This window comes from Mastomys coucha, unplaced genomic scaffold, assembly GCF_008632895.1.
Source record: "Mastomys coucha isolate ucsf_1 unplaced genomic scaffold, UCSF_Mcou_1 pScaffold9, whole genome shotgun sequence".
In the NCBI taxonomy this organism is placed as follows: Eukaryota; Metazoa; Chordata; class Mammalia; order Rodentia; family Muridae; genus Mastomys; species Mastomys coucha.
In genome coordinates this window covers 57,230,888-57,249,454 of record NW_022196915.1, presented here as the reverse complement: position 1 = coordinate 57,249,454, position 18,567 = coordinate 57,230,888, and the positions used below count along the sequence as shown (strand labels likewise).

At 49.5% G+C, this 18,567-nt stretch overlaps 1 protein-coding gene across 1 annotated transcript; it reads right to left on the bottom strand.

Moving 5' to 3' along the window:
• Window positions 1-12,718: 12,718 nt before the first annotated feature.
• Window positions 12,719-17,020, bottom strand: Dok2 (docking protein 2). Its single transcript, XM_031361278.1, has 5 exons — window positions 16,788-17,020; window positions 15,533-15,814; window positions 15,227-15,314; window positions 14,298-14,479; window positions 12,719-13,756 (listed from the first exon to the last, which is right to left on the bottom strand). Exons 1-5 carry the CDS (start codon window positions 16,857-16,859, stop codon window positions 13,142-13,144), a joined length of 1,239 nt encoding a protein of 412 aa, XP_031217138.1. The 5' UTR covers window positions 16,860-17,020; the 3' UTR covers window positions 12,719-13,141.
• Between the last annotated feature and the right edge of the window lie 1,547 nt (window positions 17,021-18,567).

Here is an 18,567-nt window from a genome sequence, read left to right as displayed (position 1 = left end):
CCACACTGGATTAAAATTGGAAATGAAAATCTCAGGATGTCAAACAAATCCTCAGAGGTAAGCCTCAGCAACAAATTAAAAGACATGGAAGAGAGAATTGCAGGTCCTGAAGACAAGGTATAAGAAATGCATATAGCTTAGTCAAAGAAAATGTTAAGTCTGAAAGAATCCAGGCACAAAGTATCCAGGAAATCTATGGACACTACGAATAGACCAAACCGACAAATGATAGATATACAGAAAGGAGAAGAAACCCAGGCCAAAGGCTCAGAAAATATTTTTAACAAAACCAAAGAAGAAAATCTCTCCAATCTAAAGATTGCCTATCAATCTAAGAGATGCCTATCAAGGTCCAAGAGGCACATAGAACACCAAACAGACTGGATCAGAAAAGAAACTCCCCACAACTTTTCTAACAGGACACCAATCGCACAGGCCAGCAATTAATAAATGGAAGGGATCTCATGAAGCTGAAAAGCTTCTGTATGGCAAAGGACACAATCATCCAGGCAAAGGAGCAGTCCACAGAATAGGAAAAGATCTTTAACAATTACATATCTAACAGAGGGTTAGCGATTAAATATACATATAAATAAACAATATCAAAAGCAAAAACAAAAACAAACAAATTACCCAATTTAGAATCATGTAGGAGATTAGGCATGCCTGTGGGTATGCCTTTTGGAACATTTTCAGAAGGACCTGGGAGGGAGAGAGCTGTCCTGAATGTGAGTGGCATCACCCCCACAAGGCTAGCCCCTTCTCTCCCTCTATCCCCAGTCCCACCAGACTGTGCGCTGCTCTCCTTTGCCCCACTCCACCTCCACAATGACGTTTCTGAAACCATATGCTGAAATAAATTCCTCCTTCTGTAGGCTGTTGGATATTTTGGTTACAGTGACACATCAGGGGACCACGGTCCTCATTCTCACTCTCATCTCAGGTCAGAGAATCCAAGCCCTCCAGCCACTTGGCAGCTTCAGGGACTGTTTCCCAAAGGATTTCTGGGAGGCTGGGAGAGGCGGGTGGTGTCAGTGAGATGATGGCCTCAGTTTCCCAGAGCCAACATTAAAAATAAAAAGCCAGATGTGATGACAAGCATCTAAAATACCAGGTGAGATGGGAGTCAGAGACAAGAGAAGCTGAGAGCCAGCTAGCCTGGAGTACACAGCATAGCAGCAGAAACGAGAAATCCTGTCTCAACAGCAAAGAGGCAGAACCACCTCCTGAAAATCATTTTCCTATCTCCATGCTCATGCATATGCACCTCCCTCCCCTCCACACACACAAGTAAGAATAAACATAAGAATAAGAAGGAGGAAGAACAAGAGAGGGGTGGAAGAAGAGCTAGAGAGAGAAGAAAGAACCTCTGAGGCAGGTAGAGTCTTCCACATCGGCTGCTCCTCTCCAGCCTCCTATAGATGACCCCCAGTCCCAGGCACCTTGAATCAGTCAGAGTCCTCTCTCTCTCCCCCTCCCTCTTTTTCCTCTTCTCTCTCTCTCTCTCTCTTTCTCTCTCTCTCTCTCCTTCTCTCTCTTTCTCTCTCTCTCTCTCTCTCCCCTTCTCTCTCTCTCTCCCTTTCCCTCTCCCCCCGCCCCTGCCTGCCCCATCTGTCCCTCTGTCTTTGATACAGGCCCATTCTTCATGAGTCCACATGGTCCTCTACAGAGCCCACCCCAACTCACCTCCCACACGCCCTCTGTCTTCTCTCCACCCAACCTGCACCACCCACCTGGACTTAGTAATCAAGTTAGTGGGAAATGGCCTGGTTGTTGTGCCCTGTTTCAAATTGCCTGCAAAGCAGCGCTCCTTGGGGACTCCAGCACAAGGTAACCAGGGAGAGTTATTACCAGGGAAAACAGAAAGGGACAATGTCCACAGGTCCACCTAGCTAAATGAACAGCCCGGGTCTCCACTGTCCTTAATTAACACAAGCCTCACATACACCCCTGGGCATTTGCTTAGGGACTTACAGTGATGTTGTAAAGGGAAGAAATCTTTGCTCAGAGAAATCCTTGTCCTTTTAGGAAAATAGAATAGGGGAGCAGGAGTCCCCATCTTTGTGGTGCCCCTCCTATCCATGTAGAAAGTCACAAACTAACTCCCTGTGGATGTGCAAGGCCCCCACCACGTTAGAGGCTCTGTCCTCTGCATCCAGCACAGATTCTCATAAAAGATAAACATGGCTGAGAGAGATGGGGACATCCAGGAGGCCTCTTTCCGAGCAGGCATGGAATAAGGAAAAGAGAGGGGTCTGGGGAAAGACATGAGCCTCTGAGGAAAGACATGGCCATGCCTGGGGTTCTATCTCTCTGCCTCCTACAACAGCAGAGCAAGCCGCTGCTTTTTTTTTTTTTTTAAACCAGTCAAATCCTGACTCCAGAGACAGGACATGGCCATCCTCACCTTCATAACCTCCTGACAGCTCTGGGGCCTCATGTAGTCTGAAATGTTGAACACTCTAAACATTTCACAGGAGGGCATTTTAAGAGGCCGGGAGAGTACATGCTAGCCCTGTGTTCTATCCCCAGAAACACAACACACACACACACACACACACACACAGGTCCACTAGGCAGGATAAGCAGTTTCCTGGCAGGCAGGAATGAGGGATTAGAAGTTTCTAGAGGGACCATGCTCCAGAGCACCGTCACTGTATATTATTGAAATATTGAAAAGCGCCTGTGTTTCTCTACCTCAAGGAAAAGCTGAGTTGTTTTTGTCCCTTCGATCGGGGTCAAATGCACACTTACGGTCCTAGTCACTTAGAAAGCTCAGGCCGCAAGAGGGTGACTCTTGAAGCCAATCTGAGCTACATGGTAAGATCTAAGACCGTGAGAAAAAGGAAAGGGGTTGAGGGGAGACAAAAAGAGGAAAGAGGAAGAGGGCAAGGCAAGGAAGAGTTAAGGGAGGGAGAAAGAGGAAAAAAGAAAAAATGTATTGTGTTAAGTGTTTTCTGGGAACCTTATTTTAATTCATTCAGCCATTATTTATTTAGAGACACGGTCTCTCTATGTAACCCCGGCTAGCCCCAAATTAACAGCCCTGACTCAGCCTCCAATGTGTTGGGACTGTGGGCCTGTTTACCAAACTTGGCTTCCAAGCAATCTCTAGGCTTTATGCCCACTCCCCCTCAACTTCCTCCTTCATTTCTCCCAGTTCCTCTTTCTGGCTTCAGGGCAGTGGTCCCAGGGTCCGCACAGACCACACCAGGTGGCAAGCGGCACTAGCCAGGCCACCTGGTGCTTCTTCCCAACCAGTGGTTAGCTCCCTTACCCCAAAGTACTCACAGCCTGGTGCGAGTGGATGCTGTAAGCATGAAAGGGGTGCTTCCCTGTGAAAGACCCCCAGAACTGGGGAGACCCTTACTCAAGTCTCGGGATGACGCGACCACCCAATGACTCACGAGAGACCGAACTTGCTGCAATCACATGAGGTTTATTGGGGATACCGGTACCAGGGTCGATCTCGTGACCATGTCGTCCAGAGGAGTTCGACCCCAAACACAAGAAGTAAGGGGTATTTAAGGGAAAATCCACAGGCTGGGGGCAGGAAGAGGGTTACCAAGGAAACATTCAGAGGGACCCAACCCAAGGTATTCAGTTAGGGAGGGAAACATATTCATTCTAGGAATGTAATCTTCATCTACTGGTCGACGGGGTGGAAAGTCCCATAAACCGGTAGACCTTCATTCCTAGTTCTGCCCTCATATCAGCCAGGAGGGGCAGGTATCAGTGAACCAGAGCCCTGAGGCTCTGAGTTCCTGGAACTGGCTATTTTATATTTCTGGCTTGTTATATCTCTACTAGTACATTACTTTTCATTAACATGCTTTTTCCCAAATTTCTAAGTCTCCCAGTCTTCCACCTGAGGCTGCCTAGCCTCCAGTTTTGCTTCCAGCCAAGTTCTTCTACCCTACCTATGCAGCAGCTTGCCCACCTAGGGGTACCATTCTTACGCATAATAGATCATGTGAGCACCAGATTCATCCATAGGAATCTGCCCTCCCCTGCTGAGTCCAGAATATCCATATAAGGGACAGTATGACATGGTTTCCTACCCCCTGGAACAGAGCCTGCAGTGCATGAGCCTCTTGGAGTTCAATAGTGTACATATTTTCACAGTTCTCCTTCAAGGAATGTCCTCTCTGCCAAGGTTAATGACTCCATGATAATCAGAGACAGTGCAAGTCTAGGAGGCAAGGATATGTTCTATGTCTCAGCAAAATGGTAGAATGCTGTGACCTTCAGGACAGCCCTTGAGGCTGTGGGAAAGAACGCTGAAAACATGAGTTCAAAAATAAATCATTCCTCAACCATGCAAAATATAAATTGTATAAGGAGCTTCACAGATCTAAAGGAACAGAGGTAGTTGCACTATAAGCTAGCTTGTCAGAAAGACACAAAGTCAGGCAGATTCTTGAGTTCAAAGTAAGTCTGGGACAGAGGGAATTTAGGCCCAGGCATGGTCCGCAAGGTAATTCCAGGGTGTGTACTTGCTGACTCATCCTAAGAATCAATGGGCTGGGATCTTGGAATGCAGATTCTTGGGACAATCAAAAGAAACCTGGGGTAAAGTCTGAATTGATATGTAGAATAAAAGACTGGGCTTGGGATCTCTAAGAGTTGAGTTATCCAGATAACTTTTAGAATGACAAAAGAGAACTGCTCAGAGAACAAAGAGCAATTTGGGAAGCTGTCTCTAGCAGAACTTAGGCAGCCAGCTCGGACCCATGATTTGACTTCAAGTCATTAGTTTTGCAGGTTTCCAACACCCTTCTCTCTCTCTCAAACACCCCTTCTCCAAGAACCCTTCACCAAGCTTCACACACACACACACACACACACACACACACACACACACACACACTCATGCACTCCCCCTCCTAGTGTAGAAAGAAAAGGCCTTTGGCAATGCATTCCTGACCTCTCCTTGACCTTTCTTCCTCCTTCCTGTGCTCTTTAGAACCAAAGGTCGTCTCTCTCCCAGGCAAATCCTTCCACCTCTACAAAGCCCAAGTCTTCTCTGCCAAGACCAGGGTGAAGCTGCTTGCCTATGACCCAGTGACCCTCTCAATAAGATAAGTATAACTTGCCTGCTGGTTTGAGGGCCAAACGAGACTGTGGTGGTCACCAGGGCTCAGCATGCACCAGGGACTGTCCTGGGAGCTAGGCTTTCATTCATTCCTTTTATCTTTGCCACAAACTTCAAAGAGGTGATGTTTTCCCCCTTTCCTTTTCCACCAGCAAAATCCGACACAGGTGCCAAAGACACTTGAACCCAGGGAGTCAAGCTGCAGCCTGTGTGCCCAGCCCACAACATTAAGCTGTCCCAAGCACTCTACAAATATGGAAGGGTTGTGAACACTCGGCATACCACTGCCTTCACCCTACCAACCCTGGCCACTGTCTGGAGATTGATGGACTCTGCTCTGTGCCGAGCAGAGGACCAAAGCCAAGCAATGATGTACAGCCTCCTGCCAAGGGGAGGCCAGCCTAGCCCCTAATCGGATCAGACACCCTTCCCAGGATTCCTCTACCTCCTCCTCTCAGCTCACTATCTTGCCAGCCCTGCCCTGCCTGAGGTTCTGCAGCTGCCCCAGTTGGTTTTATAAATGGCCCTTGCAGGAGGTGGGGCACCTTGGCTAATTGAATCGATGCCCAGAAGGCAAGAGGCAGTAGGCTGGTTAGCATCAAGGCAGCAGCAGCCTGAGGAGAGTCCCCAGGGAGGGCTGAGTGAGCCGGAGAGGCTCAAGCAATTGGGGCCTTTCCAGATGCTGAAAGTCCACAGTGGAACCTCCTGGGGGGCCTGACATCCCCACTGTAAACATGGGCCAGGTTTACTCAGTTCAGCCAACACACACACACACACACACACACACACACACACACAGAGAGAGAGAGTTCATACATTCTGAAGAAAGTAGGAGCAAAGAGAAATGGGAGAGTCAGAAAAGAAAGAATGGGAATGATGCATTCAGCAGTCGTGAATTTGGGTACACAGCTCCAAGCTGGGGACTTGAACTCCTACCTGCCCCGATGCCGCCACATGGTCCAGTTGTGTGGCACACAATGACTTCTTAGTCAATAGCAAGCTGTATAGAAAGTCTGTAAGATTAAAGCAGATGAAAAAAATACCTCTTGCCTGGTTATGTTTATGGTTCATCTTCTATCTTGGATATTTATATACACAAATACCATTATGTTACCAATATATCCAGTATTTCACATATAACAAAGCTCTACATGTTTATATCTTAGGTGAAAAAGGCTATGCCACACATATCTATAATATATACATATTATACATGTATTGTGATTATATAGAATATATATTACATGCATATATATGTATGTTATAGTCTATGTAGCAAATAGTATAAGTTATATTTACACACAGACATATAAGCATATACACAAACATACTATGTACCCTAGATATGCAGTTATATATCATGTAGGTTTAAAAATTCAGTGGTGCAAGATAACCTACAGAATCAACTAACCTGGGCCCATAACAGCCCACAAAGACCGAACCACCATCCAGGGAGCCTACGTGGAACTGACCTAGGCCCTCTGCACACGTTAACGTTGTGTAGCTCGGTCTTCATGTGGGACCCCTAACAGCGGGAGCAGGGGCCGTCTCTGACCCCAGCAGGAGCAGAGGCCATTTCTGACTCCGTTGCCTGCCTTTGGGACCCTTCCCTCCTTCTGAGCTACCTTGTCTCGCATCAATAGAAGAGGAGGTGCCAAGTCTTACTGCAACTTGATATGCCAGGGTTGGTTGATGGGAGGTCCCCTTTTCTGAAGAGAAACAGAAGAAGAGTAAATGGGGAGAAGAACTGGGAGAAGAGGCAGGAGGGGAAACTGTGGTCTGGATGTAGAGTAAAGAAATAATTAATAAAAGAAAGTTCAGTGGTGACCATGTGTGGTGACAAATTTCTCAGAGCATGTCCATTCTTTAGGCAACCTATGACTTCAACTAAAAGATTAAGCCAGTCTATAAGAGTCCTAGATACAACCAAGTTTCTCATAGTATCAACAGGTACTAAGCAGCCTGCCTAGAGCCCAGAGACCCTCTCTGGGTGGTAAGGTCTTTGTAAATCCTTTGCTCTGTCCTGCAATGGCAGGTCTGTTTCCGTCCTTACCTGCTTTCCCCACGCCACCTAGGTGGCTCAGCGGCTCTTGAAGGAGGCCTTGCCGCTCAATGTGTCTGCCTGAGGTGCTCTCTCTCACTGATTGATCCATCAGTGGCCACCTCTGCTGCTCCCCACTGCTAGTTCCTTTGAGTTGGGGTTGGGGTTGGGGCTGGGGCTGGGGAACCTTCCGGAATCCCAGCTTCTGAGTGAGGGGGACATACAAATGGGAGTTGCTCCGTAGTGTTACTGAATGAATAATGGTACACACATATCACGGTGCCACACAGGTAAAGCTAGCTAAAAGGCACTTGGAGCTCCCTTCAGAATGGGGCACACCCACTGGCTCGTTTCCTCTGAGAGCACCGAGAGCATAGTCAGCAATTCCCCAACAGCCTTCTAAAGACTTTCATTGCCCCTCCCAGCTTCCCCAAAAGCTCTACTTCCGCAGCTACCAACCCCTCACCCCACTTTGCCCCAGTCAAGCTGTCCACCACTTCCCCTGGTGAGATCACGTGATCTCAGAGCAGAGCAACCAGAAAGTTCTGTCTCTTGAAGGTGAAGGGGTCAGAGATAGGGATCGACTCAGGATCCCATATTTTGAAAGCGTGTTCACATTTCCGGAAGGGAGTCCCAAGGGTCTGAAGGGACCTATTCTAAAATGCAGACTCCTGAAGCTGCTCCTACCCCCCAAGATCTTTCAGGTAGAGAAATTCCTCCCTCAGGACCAGGCACCTACTGCACCTCGAAAGCTTAATCCCTAGTTGCAGTTTCCATAGGCTGACACTGCCCCCTGCTGGGCACATTCGGGATGAGCACGTCCAGTGCCACGTGAGGAAATTAGTAATGTTTTGAAACACAGAAACACAGAACATTTTTTTTTTTTTTTTTGAGACACAAAGCATCTACCTGACTCCTGCCCCAATGCTCTTCCCCCATGTCCTGAGAAGCCTGGGCTCCTTGAAGAATTGGACCAGCAGATTGAATGCAAACCTTGGCACAGACAAAAGAGGCTCCAGTTTACTTACTCCATTAATAACTGACAAAAGCTACTATAAGACAAAACCTAAGAAGCCACACACCCGGGATCTTAAAGGCATCGATCTGTGTGTCTGTTGCTCATTGCTCTCCTGAACACTAGAACCTTGTCTAGCGCTAGAACCTCACTGTGGCTGGACATAATGCAGCCATCTATTTGTTTGTTTGGTTGGTTGGTTGGTTTCTTGTTTTTTAGTTTTTCGAGACAGGGTTTCTGTATGTAGCCTTGACTGCCCTGGAACTCTGCTCTGTAGAACAGGCTGCTCTCAAACTCAGAGATATGCCTGTCTCCCGAGCACTGGGATTAAAGACACACCCCCTGGCTACTGTAGCCATCTTAACTTCAGCATGTGAGCATCCAAGTTCACTACCTGAAACTTAAGTGTCTCCCTGGAATCCTCCCTTCTCCACCACCCAGGCTCCACAGGAGCTAACTCTGTAACACCTTTTGAATCCCAGGATCCTGCCTGGTGGCGCAGGCCTTTAATCCCAGCACTTGGGAGGCAAAGGCTGGCGGATTTCTAAGTTCAAGGCCAGCCTGGTCTACAGAGTGAGTTCCAGGACAGCCAAGGCTACACAGAGAAACCCTGTCTCAAAAAGCCAAAAAATAATAAGAAAGAAAGAAAGAAAGAAAGAAAGAAAGAAAGAAAGAAAGAGAGAAAGAGAAAGAAAGAGTCCCAGGAACCCTTTCAGTGAAGGCTCTAAGCTATACTTCTCACCCCCAAGTCCAGCTTCCCAGAGCTGCCGTTCTAAAGATTTATTCCTGTGGCATTCCTTATCCAAAGGCCTCAAACCTCCCTTCTTAACTACAAACTTCCCACAACATACTCCAAACTACTGCAGACGCTGTTGCGCAGGTTTCTGTGTTGCTAAGACCTCCCAATGTTCATGTTACCCTAAGTCAAAGTGACTTGTGACACAGCTGACCTACCAAGGCCATGGCCAATGCCCAGCACTGAGGAAAAGGAGCCTGTCCATAGAAATCAGCAGGTGAGAGAGCGAAGTTCAGCGTTTAAAGTGTGATTTCTACCGGATAGATGTTTCCTGCTATCACTGAGTCAAAATTCCAACTGAACAGCGATGGATCAGTTCACTCTGAGTCTCCAGTTGCTTCCTGACTCCTTCTGCAGCTTCTTTATTGTCCCTCCCTTCCAAGACATATCCTCCCTCCTTTCCCCCTTCAGACCCCTTAAGTACCATCAAACTCCTTCGCACCCTGAAAGGCCCACCTTAAACACCAGCTTTTTCTATGAAGCCTTTCTTGGTCTCCCAACAGTTATTGCTTCTGAAGCACAAGGGCTTGGGCTGCCTCTTGTGGCACTTAACATTCCATTCTCAAGGTCAGACTTCAGTGCCTTGTCTCTCTCAGCTTTACACAGATATGCATTCTGGAGAGTTTGGGAAGGGGGAGGGTTGAGCGGGGTGAGGTCATATTCTAGGAAAGGCTGGCCAGGGCCACACAACCCATAAGTCTTATTTCTAGTGATAAATTAGCCGGGCGGTGGTGGCGCACGCCTTTAATCCCAGCACTTGGGAGGCAGAGGCAGACAGATTTCTGAGTTCGAGGCCAGCCTGGTCTACAGAGTGAGTTCCAGGACAGCCAGGGCTACACAGAGAAAAAAAAAAAAAAAAGAAGATATGATAAGTCATTCAGATCTTGGGGCTCATGAGATGGTTCAGCATGGAAAAATCACCAAGACTGATGAGCTGAGTTCCATCCTGGAACCCGTGAGAGATTCCCAGAGGGACCCCCCACACTCAAATCCCGGGATCGACGACCCCACACACCAAGACACGGACTTGATGCAATCTGCATGAGGCTTTTTATTCCAGCTAGCTGGGGCGAGACTGATATCCCTCGCAGGGGTAGAGGAGTCTGTCCCCGAGGAAGGTCTTAGGCAGCTTTTTATTCTTGTGCAGTTGCTGGGGCAAAAGGGAAGACTGGGGTAAGGGGAAGGTACGGGGTGGTTTCTGATTGGTGCTGGCTCGTGCTACGGTAGGGGTGGGCTAGCCACCTGGCAATTGTTTTGGGCCAGGTTGTTTCTGGGTCCTCTGGCCAGGTTGTCTTGGTTCTCTTGTTTCTGGGTTCTTGGGAACTGGCCTCTCACTGAGTCTAACCAACGGTTAATTTCGAGTACAATTTGAAAACTTAATCTTACACTCGCATGGTGGAAGGAGAGAACTGAGTCCTTCATCCTCCATGTGGGAACTGTGGCACAAGCCCTGCCTGCCCACACACACAAAAGAAGTAAATAAATGTGAAATATGTTAAATGCTAAGTCTTTCTCACAATCCAGATTTGCCAGCAACCCCTCACATACACATCCACTGCCATTTTTCTATCCTCACAAAAAGTAAAAAAGTAGACGTTTGAAGGCTTTTCATGTTTTGAATGAAACTCACACTTCATATGTTAAAAACGAAAATCTCCAAAGTTATATGCTCATGGATTTGGAGGCAGGGCCTTGGGGACTGGACGATGAGGGCGCTGCGTTTGTAGATGAATGGAGTCATTCAATGACCACTGCATGATCCAGGGAACAGCTTTGCTCTCTCTCTAAGCTTGTGGTCTTTTTGACACGTCATGTCCACTGTGCTATTATCATGCAAGAAGAAGGTCCTCACTAGATACAAAGTGTTTGTGGACTCCCCAGCCTGAAGACCCATGAGTGCCACGCACACTTTGCGTGACAGCAGTTTATGAGGCACAAGCTTCATGGAAGCCAGTCTCCTGCATGTCTCCTTGGCATTCCCTAAATCAGAGGTAGTCCAGATATGTTCTTGCGAACTCGCATGCTAGGTGCCCACCAAGATATGATTTACTAATAGCTAGACAAAATTGGTCATTGCTCTCTGACCTTTACCAAGGTTCCAACATCTTAGCCAAACCCTGGCCTGGAATTTCGTAAAGGATGTTACCCACCCAAACTAATTGCCTTCGGCATTGTGGGTAGGGCATTGAAGTTTACAGAATGGGAGACTTATCCCAGGGCAAGGTCAAGTAGAATCCTCATTCTCAGTCACTCACTACAGCTGAACCACTCTAGGAATTAGCAAGTAAGAGACGTGTCTCTACTAGCCCAGAAGATTAGCATAGTGGGTGTTTTACTAAGGATGGGCGGGACCTTAAGCTGAGTGTGTGTGTGTGTGTGTGTGTGTGTGTGTGTGTGTGAGAGAGAGAGAGAGAGAGAGAGAGAGAGAGAGAGAGAGAGAGCAGCAGTCAGCATTCTAGATTCAAGATTCGAGCCTCTATCCTCCTGGCTGGCGCACTTGGGGTTGCTGCACCAGTCTAGAGGAGATGGCTGCTGTTTTAGACCCAGTGTGTTTCAGGTGACCTCAGATGTACCTCGATTACTGAGCTGCCAGATTTCTCTTTCTCTTTTGCAATGACTGTAAAAGCCTCATGCCATTTTAAGAAATACATTCAGACTCAGCACTTCCTTGTGTCGTCTCTGCCATCATTTCTTTGCCTACGCCTTGACGACCTGACTAGGATCCCATTTTTCCTTCGAGTTGAGGGAGGCCCTGACTGGCCGGCCTGCAGCACATGAGCTGAAAATAAAATCTTTTTTCTTCATAAACTACCTAGCCTGTGGCACTCAGTTATAGCAACAACAACAAAAGTAAGAGCAGATTAAGATAAACATTTCTAGGGACCCAGACCTTCTAGGGCCTCTGACTCTGTAGACAAATGCTGAGGATCCGGCATAGGCCCAGGGAAGACATCCCCACTAGGGGAGACATCCCAGTCCAGGGGAGACATCCCAGACCAGGGGAGACATCCCCACCAGGGGAGACATCCCCACCAGGGAAGATATTCCAGTCCAGGGAAGACATCCCAGTCCAGGGGAGACATCCCCACCAGAGGAGACATCCCCACCAGGGGAGACATCCCAGTCCAGGGGAGACATCCCAGTCCAGGGGAGACATCCCAGTCCAGGGGAGACACCCCCGCCAGGGGAGACATCCCAGTCCAGGGAAGACATCCCAGTCCAGGGGAGACATCCCCACCAGAGGAGACACCCCCGCCAGGGGAGACATCCCAGTCCAGGGGAGACATTCCAGTCCAGGGAAGACACCCCCGCCAGGGGAGACATCCCAGTCCAGGGGAGACATCCCAGTCCAGGGGAGACACCCCTGCCAGGGGAGACATCCCAGTCCAGGGGAGACATCCCAGTCCAGGGGAGACATCCCAGTCCAGGGGAGACATCCCCACCAGAGGAGACATCCCCACCAGGGGAGACATCCCAGTCCAGGGGAGACATCCCAGACCAGGGGAGACATCCCCACCAGAGGAGACATCCCCACCAGGGGAGACATCCCAGTCCAGGGGAGACACCCCTGCCAGGGGAGACATCCCCACCAGGGAAGACATCCCAGTCCAGGGGAGACATTCCAGTCCAGGGAAGACACCCCCGCCAGGGGAGACACCCCAGTCCAGGGGAGACATCCCCTCCAGGGAAGACACCCCCGCTGGGGGAAGAAGCATTCAGCAGGCCAGCCCCAGCATTCTTCCCACCTCACAGCATTCAGGCCACAGAGGAGTAGTTCAAAATTGGTTTAATGTCTAGAAAACTCTGGGAGCTCGAAGGACAACAGCCACTCTCATTGCTAACCAGCAGTCAGGGTTGTCCCAGGAACAGAGCATCTATAGGCAGGAGGCCTGCACACGCCGAGGAGCCAGGACATCTGTTGGAAATCTTTTGTCTCTTAAGAGAAATGACCCCAGTTCCTTTTAGATGCAAGGCAGTGGGAGGAAGTGGAAAAGTGTAGGAGGAGGGTGGGTCCCTCCAGGGCCCTCTTCCTGCTCCAGTCTAGTGACTCACACAGTATACAAATAAGGCACAGCAAGCCTGGGGCCCAGGAAGGGGCAGTAACCAAAAGGGCTCTACCAGAAGCCCCCATTTCCCCTCCACAACTTTCGAAGACCTCCCTGAGAACCACATATCCCATCTCCTGACCATCCCCTACTTTGGGCCTTTTTTAAGTATGACATTATCATACTCGGTTGCCTGTGGCCAGTCAGGCACAGAGGAGTCTTGCTGGAGGGAGTTGGGACCCCCATCAGCAGTGGCCTGCTCCCTCCATTTCTCCCCTGAGGGCCTCTGTGTTCTCTCACGGAGGGATAGGGCAGCCACACCCTCAGGCTCATCATATATATGATCAGGTAGAGGGGCCACAGGGCCCTCCTGAATGCTGTCATAGAGTGGGTCAGGAAGGAGTGGAGGAGGACCTGTCAGGATGCCCCTGAAGCTCTTCCTCAGCGAGTGAGCCACTGTATCAAAGGGTACGGCATATTCCCCTTCAGGACCCCCTGGCCTTATGCCAGGCACCAGTGTGCCAGGGGATGGAGAAGGCAGAGAGTCGTGGGGCCGGGAATAGGGGCTTTCAGGTCGAGGCAGCACAGTGGGCATCACGGACCCTGTGGCTGACAGGGGTGGGGGCCCCGAAGGGGTGGCATTCTTCTGGGCAGCAATGGCCTTTTCTAGGGCTTGAAAGATCTCATTGCCTTGCCGTGTTTCAAACTCAAAGCTGCCCTCTCCAGAGATACAGCGTCTGCCAGCCTCAAAGGAAAAAGTCACCTACAGTGGGGGGTTGGGGGGAGGGGAGAAGAGGTTATGGAGCTGTTCTTTCCTGGGGCCCCACCCTCATGTAGAAGTTCTGAACCCAGCATCAGAAACTTCGAGCTCTTGTCCCTCTGCCCCTGGGTTTTGTTTGTTGGGGTTGGTTGTTTCTTTGAGGAAAGGCTCTCTCAGTGTAGCCCAGGCAGAGCCCTCAACTCTGTCATCTCCTGCCTCAGCCTCTTAGGTGCTGACATTATAGCTGTGTGCCAGCACACCTGGCAAGAACACTCGATTCTCTCTCCCTTCCATGCATGAACTGACTGAGGCTCGAGAAATGTCAACAGCTCTTCAGCCCTCTCCCTCCCTTCTCCACCTCGCCTCAGCCTCACCTAGGCCTCTTGGCTTTAGCTCCTCCCCCTCCCTGGTCTTCCCACCTCTGTTGTCTCACTGGATGACCTTCCCCCTCCTTCCACTCTCTCTTTATTGGTTCTCTGCCTGGTTGTTCCCTTAAGGTAACTCATCTTCAGTCTCAGCCTGCTCCGTTCAGCCCTTCACTCACCTTGTCACGCCCAAAGCGGCGAAGAAACCTGTAGGGCCAGTCATATAGCTGTGTGCCTGGCTCGGGGCCACCCCACAGCTCCAGAGCACTCACCCCGGTCCGGAGAGTATAGGACCCTCGAAGCCGGCAGCGCTCACTGGCTTCTGTGGGTCGTATGGTCACCGAATAGTCCTTGCAGACCCCTGGGGAGGAGGAGAAAAGGAGGGAGCCTAAGGATACAGTGGCTCCTTCCACACCAACCCATTGGAAGTAAGCATGCCAGAAATTCTCAAGAAAAACCTGTTCCTGTTACCTGTGATCCCACCACAGATCTTAGAGCCTAGGCTGCTGACCCCACCCTGGAAGGTATCCTTCAGGCTCTCAGCTACACCTCCCCAATGCTGGGCCCACATCCTTCCTGCCACTGTTGCCAGAGCTACAGCTTAGTTTTCTCTACATCATCTCTCCCCAAGTCCCTGATGTTAAGCTACAGGTGAAGCCTGGCCCTAAGGCCCTTCTATAGCCAGTGCCCCTTCCCGTGGGGAGAGCTTAAATGGAAGAGTTTCTCTCCTGTGTCTTCATGACGAGCCTAGAAAACACAAAGAAAGCAAGAACTGGGCCTCCCTTATCAACACTCTGCATTTCCCTATTCACAGGACACCCTGCACAGCCAAACGGACACAAAGCAATTCTCTCCTCACACAGTCACTTCAGGACCCACAAAGAGAGAGAGTCAAGACCAAGACCCTCAGCCTCAGTCAGGACAGGCTGAGCCTAGGGTGACACTGGGGCAGGCTGGGTTCCAACAACCTTGAGCCACACCAAGAAGCCAGGAAGAGAAGCTGATAAGCAGGGCCCAGGGTAACCACAAGGCAGGAAGACTTGACCTTGCAGCCAGCCCAGGCCTCCTCCCTCCCGCACCGATAGTGCTCCTCCATCCCAACCCTCACCTGTGGTGGAGCTGCTATACAACTCGTTCTCCTCCATGCAGGGACTGCCGTCCTTTTCCTCCAGTTCTGGTGACTCTTTCCTCTGCCCCTGAGGAGGCAGGTCCCAGGTCTTAGCACCAGAACTCATCCCAAGGCCTCCCTCTGACCCACACTTTCAGAGTGCACCAGCCTGCTGGTTCAAACTGAGTTCCCTTAAGGAAGAATTCCTCTAAAAAAAAGAGTTTTGTTTCTTCTACCACCTGCCCACAGGAAGTATCTCACATTGCCCTCCCCTTGTGTGCCTATGGTCCGCTTTGTAGCCCTCACCGGGAAAGCCAACAGGCAGATGGCCTGGATCCAGTCACTGCGCTCTGCTGAGGGGGCTGCCAGCAAGTACAGGCGCTCCTTGGTCTCCAGGATGAAGGCACTGGTGTCCCGGGGACTGCTGGCCTCACTGCCTGCCTCTGCTACCCGTAAGCAGTCACTGAGGCGGACAACCTTCCGAGTGGCCTCTCCACGCCGTGTCTTCTCAGGGCCATCCTGGAGCTCTAGTCTGGCTAGGGCACAGCCAGACTCTCCATATAACACGGCTGCAAACCGGCGCCACTTCTGAGCCCAGGTAGAGCAAGGAGAGGCCAAGCAGGGATGATCAGAGATGGAGAGATCGGTCATGAAACGGGAGAGAGGAACTGTGGGAGAGGTAGCTGGGGCTGGGGCAGCAACACAGGTTAGGGAGAAAGGTAAACATCACAGGCAGCCAGAGAGGCCCGAGAAGAAAAGAGAGACCATGGAATGACAGCGCTAACTGATTAGCCAGGAGACCAAGATCTGCAGACTAGCCAAGGGCCACAGCAAATGTCCTATGGATGCAGAGACCAGGAAGATGCAGGCCCATCTGCCAGGTAGTGGGGACAAAAGTCACGGAGCCCAGAGAGTAACAGGATAGGAGGGAGTAGCTTAGACCAGAGACAAGTCTTCATTTCATGGGAAGGCTGACTCCAAAGATTCCCAACACCTTTCATTTTTTGTCTCACTGATTAAGGAGTTGGACCATGAGAAACAAACGGAGACAGAGACCTAGACAGGGTGAGGTGGGGGTGTAGATAAGTACAGCTCTGTAACAGCAGGAGGCAGAGGAGCTTCTCCATCAAAGAGGCTAGCTAGGCAGAAGAGGTTGGAACACCCTGGGGCCACAGCTTAGTAGCAGACAAGGTGAGAAGAACCTCTGCTGTCATCCCCAACTGGCCCCCCAACTCTTCCTTCCGTACCTTCCCATGGTACCCCCAATTCAATACTGAGCAAGAGAACAAAACAAAAGAGAGAGAGATGATGTCAGCATCTGCTTCCTTCTCCACACGTAAGGACAGACAGCCCTCAGCAGAGAGCGATCTGGGGCCTGGTTTAGGAGGCAAAACACCTAGAGAAGGCAGATATCTTTCCCAAGTAGTGTTCTTGTCTAAACTGGCGGAGCACACGGTCTCATAAGGGTCAGGGACATTGAGACACCGCTCTACCTAGAGAGTAACAAGGCCCTCCCCCAAGCTGCCCCGCCCAGCCAGAGCCCAGCCTTACTCTTTCTTACCTTGCCAAAGGTCTGCTGCTGCTGAAGATGCAGGAAGCCCTGCTTCACAGCCGATTCCTCCATCCTGACCATCACAGCTTCAGCTCGCCGCTGCCATTGCCTCTGCCCTCTCTCCTCTCCCTTCTGGGCCTGTTCCCCCTTCTCTGTAGTTCATTTCCTCTCTGCCTAGAGTTTTTCTACACTATTCTAGTCTGCTTGATGACGACAGGCTGATAGGCCTTGTGGTTTCTTGCTCTGTGTGTGTGCCTCTTTTTTTTTTTTTTTTTTTGAGTGCACTTCACGATCAAGCTTCCTTCCGGCATTTCCAGTGAGTAACATGCAATTTCCAAAACAGCCAAATTTCACACTTTTCTGCAGAAGCTGGTGTGAAGGACAGCCATAAGAACAAAGAGACTCCCAAATCAAGTTGTTCAAGAAAGCCATCGGCAGCCTGGCGGTGGTGGCACACGCCTTTAATCCCAGCACTTGGGAGGCAGAGGCAGGCAGACTTCTGAGTTCGAGGCCAGCCTGGTTTACAGAGTGAGTTCCAGGACAACCAAGGCTACACAGAGAAACCCTGCCTCGAAAAAAAAAATAAGCAGGATGTTGAGTGTGTCAGGACTGGAAGAGCCCTTTGGAATCAATCACCATAACCTACTCATTGAAAAGAGAAAACGGGCTGGAGAGATGGATGAGCAGTTAAGAGCACTGACTGCTCTTCCAGAGGTCCTGAGTTCAATTCCCAGCAACCACATGGTGGCTCACAACCATCATAGATTCTTCACTTCTGAATTCTTTTTACCTGGGAAATTTTACTTGAGCCCAGGTATATAAAACAGATACGCAAATCAAACATTTACTGATAACCAATCGTAAACTTACTTAAAAAAAAAAAGTATTTGGTATAGGCATTACCATTTATTAATGACAAGCAAGACCGGAGAGATGGCTAGGCTCACAACCAAAAACATAAAAACAGAAGCAAATTCATATCCTGAGATGGGAACACTTGTTCATTTCACACAGTAACTTGATGATGGCTGAATATCTGATAAGGAAGGACATGGAAACCTCATGAATCCATCAGACCCCACAACCCACTCCTTGAAAAGGAAGAAAACTGAAGTTAGGGGTGGTCTGGAGAGCTCTTGACCAGGAACCAGAGTCTTCCAACGCAGGCAAAGCTAAGCCGCACACCCAGGACTGGAAAGCAGTTTTTCAAGCTTCTCTTCTCTCCATGTCCCATCTTGCCTTCAGGAATTGCAGGCGCTACTACAGAATCAATTTACACAACCCAGGTTCACAATGCTCTTCAGAGTTGAATGCTATTCCGATTTTATAATCATCAGTGGTGAGAATTCACTTCACACTCACAAAGTACAGCTGGACATGGTGGTCCACACCTGAAATCCTAACACTTGGGAGGTGGAGGCAGGAGGATTGGAAGTTCAAAGTCATCCTTGGCTACACAGGTAGTTGATAAGGTAAGCCTTTGATATGGAAACCCCTCTCCCCAAACTGCATACATCCAAACATACATACATACATACATATGTACATAGTATTAAGTGGCACTGGTATGCTTAGGGTCATATAAGAAACTGTTGGAAATCCTATGCAAACTCCAAGCAAAAATACATGTAATATTATCTTTCATGAAACAAGCAAGCAACTCAAAGAGCAGTTTTTAAAATAAAATATTCTAACAATATAATCCAAGGATATACTGATTTTATAGGTGCTGAAGAAGGATTGTAGGAAAATATTGGTTTTGTTTCTCTCCTATCAAGCCATTATGTTT

Coding starts and splice junctions, on each gene's coding strand:
- Dok2 (XM_031361278.1), bottom strand. CDS start 16,859: ATGGTCAGGATGGAGGAATCGGCTGTGAAGCAGGGCTTCCTGCATCTT. Junction 15,315..15,532: donor TCTGCCTGTTGGCTTTCCCG/GTGAGGGCTACA, acceptor CTGCCTCCTCAG/GGGCAGAGGAAAGAGTCACC. Junction 14,480..15,226: donor GTATAGCAGCTCCACCACAG/GTGAGGGTTGGG, acceptor CCTCCTCCCCAG/GGGTCTGCAAGGACTATTCG.